This window comes from Sinocyclocheilus rhinocerous, unplaced genomic scaffold, assembly GCF_001515625.1.
Source record: "Sinocyclocheilus rhinocerous isolate Xijiao unplaced genomic scaffold, SAMN03320098_v1.1 C36642494, whole genome shotgun sequence".
Taxonomy (NCBI): domain Eukaryota; kingdom Metazoa; phylum Chordata; class Actinopteri; order Cypriniformes; family Cyprinidae; genus Sinocyclocheilus; species Sinocyclocheilus rhinocerous.
The window spans coordinates 1-1,435 of record NW_015784295.1 but is presented as its reverse complement, the minus strand read 5'-3'; the positions used below and the strand labels follow the sequence as shown (position 1 = coordinate 1,435).

General features: G+C 40.3%; 1 protein-coding gene across 1 annotated transcript; it reads right to left on the bottom strand.

Moving 5' to 3' along the window:
• Positions 1-132: 132 nt before the first annotated feature.
• On the bottom strand, positions 133-1,122 carry LOC107736339 (60S ribosomal protein L27-like). The gene is made up of 3 exons (XM_016547779.1): positions 1,035-1,122; positions 474-556; positions 133-384 (listed from the first exon to the last, which is right to left on the bottom strand). Exons 2-3 carry the CDS (start codon positions 552-554, stop codon positions 148-150), a joined length of 318 nt encoding a protein of 105 aa, XP_016403265.1. The 5' UTR covers positions 555-556; positions 1,035-1,122; the 3' UTR covers positions 133-147.
• Positions 1,123-1,435: the final 313 nt, after the last annotated feature.

Here is a 1,435-nt window from a genome sequence, read left to right as displayed (position 1 = left end):
TTTCCCATTGAGAATGGGTAACAAATTTTTATCTGGATACTTTAGATCGGTCGTGGGCCCTGTGTGTTTCACCTGGTTGCCCTTGCCCAGCAACATTGCTCAAAAAGTTGCCCCAGTGTATCATCAGCCTAACTCTGCAAACATCTGTCAATTCTGATACAGAAGCTGTATGAACGTGCACAGACGTCTCTCTGACTGTTCAGGGTCTACATACCTGGTTGGCATCAGGTGGTTGTAGTTGAACACTTTCACAAAGGCCTTGATCTTGGACCTCTTGGCAATCTTCTTCTTGCCCATGGTTGTGGTGACTTTACGAGGATAGCGGTCAATGCCTGCGACCAGAGCATGGCTGTAAGGACGGTCTGAGGTGCCATCATCAATGTTCTGAATGGAGAAAGAGAGCACAACCCTGTCAATACACAAACACTCAACACAACCTTCTTTTCCTGAATACCGTGAAATATTAAAAATACCTTGACAATCACAGCCTTGCGTCCGGCATAACGTCCAGCCAGGACCATCACCACCTTACCAGGTTTCATAAACTTGCCCATGTCTGAAAAATATGAATTAGTACATGACATGTATATTGCCTATCCCCAAAAGCACAAACCTATAAATGTAAGCTGTATCTTCTGGGCAGCACGTTTATAAAACAAGGTCGATCTTTACGTAGCATTGTGCTAACTGGCAATTATACGGCTGTATGGAGACGCTCACGTTGGAATAAATATCTTAGTCATTTAACAAAGGTACTTTATTTGATCTTGCTCACATATTAATTTGTTTATTGCACAGGTGTAATAGTAATAAACGTATGCTATCGTGGACGGACAGGAAAGCGATCATGTCTGAAGTAGGGAGACGCAGGGAACTCTAACCCTATCATCTTCGAATGCAAACGTAATATCCAGACAAAAACCCATTTCACCAGTCGACAGGGATATTTGCTCTATAAGCAGCATGAAAGGAAGCCCGGAGGTTTTATTTCTTTATCGATGTTCATGGATTATTTTCTCGTGTATGAAACTTACTGATGGTGCTCTATGGCCGACGAGATCGGGAAAAGGAAGTAGAACGGACGAGCGTGACCCTTGACACTGACGGCAAGTGACGTACTTCCGTCGATTTGTTCTACGGAGTGCTCGCCGAATATCTCCGTTTTTGTATAATTTTTATTTATTAATTATTTTATGTATTGTAGGAAAGATTGTTATGTATATTGTTATGTGATCTGCTTATTTATTTTATTTTTCTAATTTATTTACTTATTTTTATGTATCTCTCTCTCTCTTGAATTTTAATTGCTATATTGTTTGGCCATCCTCGAACCCCTGGCTTTTTTCCTTGGCCTATGTTTTTTCACATTTGTGTTTCCTAAGCAAGTGTTTAATATCTATAAATATCTATATCTCTATATCTATATCCATCCATC